This window comes from Sinocyclocheilus rhinocerous, unplaced genomic scaffold, assembly GCF_001515625.1.
Source record: "Sinocyclocheilus rhinocerous isolate Xijiao unplaced genomic scaffold, SAMN03320098_v1.1 scaffold1523, whole genome shotgun sequence".
Classification (NCBI taxonomy): domain Eukaryota; kingdom Metazoa; phylum Chordata; class Actinopteri; order Cypriniformes; family Cyprinidae; genus Sinocyclocheilus; species Sinocyclocheilus rhinocerous.
Genome location: NW_015641012.1, coordinates 21,811 through 26,892, shown reverse-complemented (window position 1 = coordinate 26,892; position 5,082 = coordinate 21,811). Strand labels below are relative to the sequence as shown.

At 38.7% G+C, this 5,082-nt stretch overlaps 1 protein-coding gene across 1 annotated transcript in view; it reads right to left on the bottom strand.

The window, feature by feature from the left end:
* The window catches only part of LOC107753494 (phosphofurin acidic cluster sorting protein 1-like), a 79,841-nt gene extending 75,469 nt beyond the window's left edge, over positions 1-4,372 (bottom strand). Inside the window, exon 1 of the mRNA XM_016569646.1 lies at positions 4,052-4,372. Within this exon, the coding sequence (XP_016425132.1) occupies positions 4,052-4,272 (221 nt within the window). The 5' untranslated portion in view covers positions 4,273-4,372. The remainder of the gene's footprint in view (positions 1-4,051) is intronic.
* Positions 4,373-5,082: the final 710 nt, after the last annotated feature.

Below are 5,082 nucleotides of genomic sequence, written 5' to 3'. Positions count from 1 at the left end.
ACTTCGTTGAATAAACATGAGCACTGCACGTTTCAAAATCATAACACGGCGCGGGTGCAGGGGCGTAGCCATCATTTCAGAAGTGAGGGGGACAGAAATGTTATATATATATATATATATATATAACATTTCTGTCCCCCTCACTTCTGAAATGATGGCTACGCCCCTGCACCCGCGCCGTGTTATGATTTTGAAACGTGCAGTGCTCATGTTTATTCAACGAAGTCAAACGGCACAAATAAATCAATGTATGGGAAACTGGTAATGTATATCGAAATATCGGAAATGTATTTAAAAATCATATCACCGTTATTGAAAAAAATTATATTGCGATACATAATGATATTGAATTATTGTCCAGCCCTAACTATACGGCAGCTGAGTCTCCTACTAGAGCCTGGGACTGGCTACTGCTGAAGACCTCACGACACGCTAAACGACATGATACAAGACACGATTAGAAACACTGCATGGGTTTCAGAGTTGTTCAAATAAAGTGTTACCATATCGCTTATCAATATCAGTTCATCGTCTTTGTATTTTGTATATTTTTGCATTATCACTTTCAATTAAGACTGCAAGCTCACAACTTGGGTAAAAAACATCATTTTTTGGGTCATGATGCTGTATATTCAGTAAGAGTGCATACACTGTCACAACATTTTAGTACAATTAAGCACTAATTGAACTGAAAGTCATGAAAATGTTTTATATGTATTTAAAAAATGGAACCCGTTGTGAAATAGAACAGCACAGGTTCTGGATTCCCAGCCCTAACCAGTTCAGGGACTCAGCTGTAGTTCTGCTGGACATCCAGCCATGCTGTATGAAGCAGAACAAATGAAGCAAACAGCTTTGGCATTTCAGTGAAATACACATTTGCCCTTTCTTTGAGAGGACTTGAGGGCGGCCAGCAGCGTCAGATCTGGAGCTGTGAACCGCTGAAGTCCAGATACTTGAGGGACGTCTCCGTGCAGAAAGCAGTCCTGTTCTTATTTCCAAAGCCATCGGGACACATCTGGGCCGGGCTGATTAATCTAGTCCCACGAGTTCTCACAGCTCTCTGTGGAGCTTAATGTGCCACCAGGTTTGCTTGTAGTAAGGCAATTACTCGCTGTACTAAACCCAGAAAAAACAACAGAGAGGTGGCACACATCCCCACTTGCTACATATTTGTTAAAAAAAAGTTGTGATACATTGCAAATATAGTAACAGCCAAAGGAGACATTTAGACAAAATGCTCATTTACTACATAAATATTACAGACACAAAACATTATTAAGCAAATTCATTAAGTAGCTTAATATATTTTAGCACGAATTAAACACTATATTGACAAATCAGCATCAGATTGGATCTGAAGATTGCAGAAAACACCCTGGCCTTTAAAGCCCGGGATACACTGCACGATTTTTGGCTGTCCCAGACGAAAGATTGCCATTGTGAAGCAATAGTGGCGATTTCTGTGATCGTGGCTCTTAATCGCTGGTCCTATGTCATACAGTGAGAGAGGTTCAACGACGGGCGTTTTCCTGGTCTTGCGACCAAAGATAGTCTACGATAGTTTTCTGGCAGTGTCAGAAATTCAGCATGATCATCGCACAGTGTGTTTGCAGTTATGACCACGTTTACTGACCAACCAGTAAGAATGCGACATGAAATCAACGCGACATGGCGCTAAAACATAAAACTGCTTACCTCAAGCTCTTATTCCTTCCTCTTTCGCCGCTTCCACTTTTTTTCAGCACACATAAAAACTACAACTGTCAAAGTGTGATTCATTATGCTCTTTTTGTTTACCACTAGCGCATGCTAATGACGTTTTATTCTTCTATAGAAACGTGCGTCGTAGCCTACGAGTCAATAGGTGTCATCATCGTACAGTCTACATGCATGTCGTACCCAAGTTTATTAGATCCACGTCACACAGTGTGACCAGCAATGATCTTATAGGATTGCTAAAATCGTGCAGTGTGTAGAAGGCTTAAAACAACAAACCGGGGATGTGCTTGCTTTAACTTTTTAATGCTTGACTAATACAAAATCCAATCTGGCATTGAAGAGGACACAGCAGATTTTGCGCCGTGTTCACTTACATTCATAAGCATGTAAACACTGGAGCTTGCACTGATCCTATCCATCAACCTGCTAAACACAAGTCTAACAGAATACAACATAATACAACAAAACGTTTCAAATCTTAAAAGTGTTATCTAGAGTTGTCATACTGTTTTCGTATGTTTTAAGTCAACAACTAAAAAAAAGTGTTCAATTGTAATTTATGTTACATGGATTGTAATGCGTGAAGTCATGTGTGAAAAACAGCAACCCAATCTCATGAGAAAACTGAACTATTTTATGAGCTGGGAATTTTGTATGAACTTGAACAATGTAATACATAATAATTCATGTAACTCAACCCTCAGTGGGCTGTATGCAGATTGTACGAAAATGAAATAAATTCGCAACCAATTTGCCAAAACGGAAAATAGTTACAAACTACTATGTAAAATACTACAGTAAAATCCTGAGTACCATATACTCCATTCTATTATAAAAATACTATAAAATATTGTATAAAAAAATACTAAGTAGAAAGTATGAACTACTTTTAATTAATATGCAGTGAATATATATATAGTACTGTATTTAACACTCCAAAGAGAAAGGAAAAATTGAAATCGCATCATATGACCCCTTTAAGACATGATTTATGAAAATGTTATCATTAAATAACATTAAGTAAAAAGTACTGTATGAATCCCCCTATAATTTAAAGGTAGAAAGGGGCCCCATCACATTTGTTTCTGTGTTTTTGTTATGTTTTGTTTTGTTAAAATTGTCTGATATGGGTTTTTCAATGGGACAATGTTAAATGCAATGTTACAATGAGCATGACAGAATCACTTGCTACCCTTGAATGTGTAAAGCATCCCGCCACTCTTTTAACTTCACCATCATGATGATGTTCCCAGATGAACTCCGGGTTTTAAATAGATAACACAGGATGTGGTTTGGGTCATTTGGACAAACTGCATCATGTGTAGCACAGGAACTCATTGGGCAAAGAGGTACCCTAAGAGATACGCTGATTTTCTATATTACGTTCAACAACAGCTATAATTATGTAATGCAGCATTTATAACTGATAATAACAGATAATAATTGAAAACTGAATAACTGAAAACTGATAATAGCGGATAATAATTGTGACTAACTTCATTCAAAATCCTGAATATGCATCTTTTTACAACCAAATGGCACTCATGGTCATTACAACAAACTCAAATTTGCATTGATTTGACTGTAATGAATACAAAAGGGCTTTTGAGACCACCGACTGCTACAGATTTCAAAAAGCTTCCATGCAATTAACACAGGCTTTTAAAAAACATGCTCCATCCTCATTTTGAAACCAAAACGAGACGAATTTTCAGTAAATATATGCAAAGGTGCACTTAAATGATATTAATGCAAAATAATGAGACAAAATGGCATGTTGACGGCATATATCAGAAAAAGACAGATATTGAAATGAAGCACTAAAGATTTTTTATGCCCCGCATTTGCAATGCTTTAACTTTAGTGGGTTATATGACACCCAAAACATGTTAGCCAACTGTGATTTTCTGTGTATATAAACCAAACTAAACACATAAAGAAATGTGCCTATATAAACACATACTACGTTTTTCAGCATCACAATACTGCATGATGATTTGTTGTGACCTGCTTTACCAAACATGCACATTAATCCGGTCAACTATTGATGTTTTCTGTGTTCATATAGACACTTGCAAACATAAATGTCCATAACGGTCCTTTAAAATTAGCATATATGTAGGTTTCCATGTGTCATAATACGTTCCCAGAACTCACCATCACAGCTCTGAATGCATGAGTTTTGTTTTGACCTCCTTAAGCATAACATGCGCAAGTTAAAGCCCATGTTGCATGCACAGAAAAGCATGCAATCAAATAAATGCATAGTGTTTGATCAATTCTGAAGCTTTATTTACACACATGAACAATAGTATTAGGTTTGATGTACCTCGGAACACAGCTCGGAGATGAGCGGTCAATCTCCCACGTTGCAAACAAATTCATTGGCACAGGCATGATGGGACCCAAACCCGCCGCACCCGAGCCCGAACCCACAGCTCCGGCCATGGCTGATCCTCCGGGCGCAGCGGGTGCGGGAGCGGGTGCACCGACACCCGGGTTCATGAAGGCGGCCCGGACCCCTCCTCTCTCCACAGCCGCGGCCATCATCGAACGCACGTTCAAGCTGGACTGGGATGGTTGAGGACTTCACTTCTCATGCACACGGTCCGGACGGCTTTCTGCTGCTGCTCATCTCTCACATACACAGATTTGCGATGGTCAGAGGCGGAGCTTCAAAAGAAAATGTGGAGCAGATGCGATCTGCGGTCGGTCGATAGGCGGCGCTGAATCACGGGTTCCATTTCCAGTTCAGTAGGCCACTCGCTAACGAGCCGTTCTTTTGAGTGATTCAGTCGAACCGATTCGCGAACCGTTCGTAACTGTACTGTTTATAAGAGAGAACATCTGTTTTTTTAATAAACCTATAAGGTCACTCACATGTTTGAACTTATTACCATAAACAACTCAACATTTGACAATAGAATTAAGAAAATATGGACACGGTAACATTTGTAGGAAAAAAACACAATTAGACTAATCAAATTGAAAACAACAACAATAACAACAACATAATAAATTCTAAAAGCTGTATGTCACATAATGCATGTGAATACTACATCGAATTCTCAGCTCATGAATATTAATGTGTTCTATTCCAATAGCGCTTGTCTTTTTCTTAAAAACCAGTGGTTTTTCTGCCACAGAAACCTGGCCTTCATCTGTTGTGCTGTGGGCTAGGTTAAACTGTGCTTGTGTGCAGTGTCAGGAAAAATAATAATAATCAGAGAGGGCCAGCGAGGTTAGCCTTGTCCTCCAATAATCAAGCAACTGTGCCTTAATTTTAGAATTTAAACAGTGTCATGTTAAAAGTGGAGTAATTTATACTTGTGGCACAATGACTCATATTGTGCATCATGA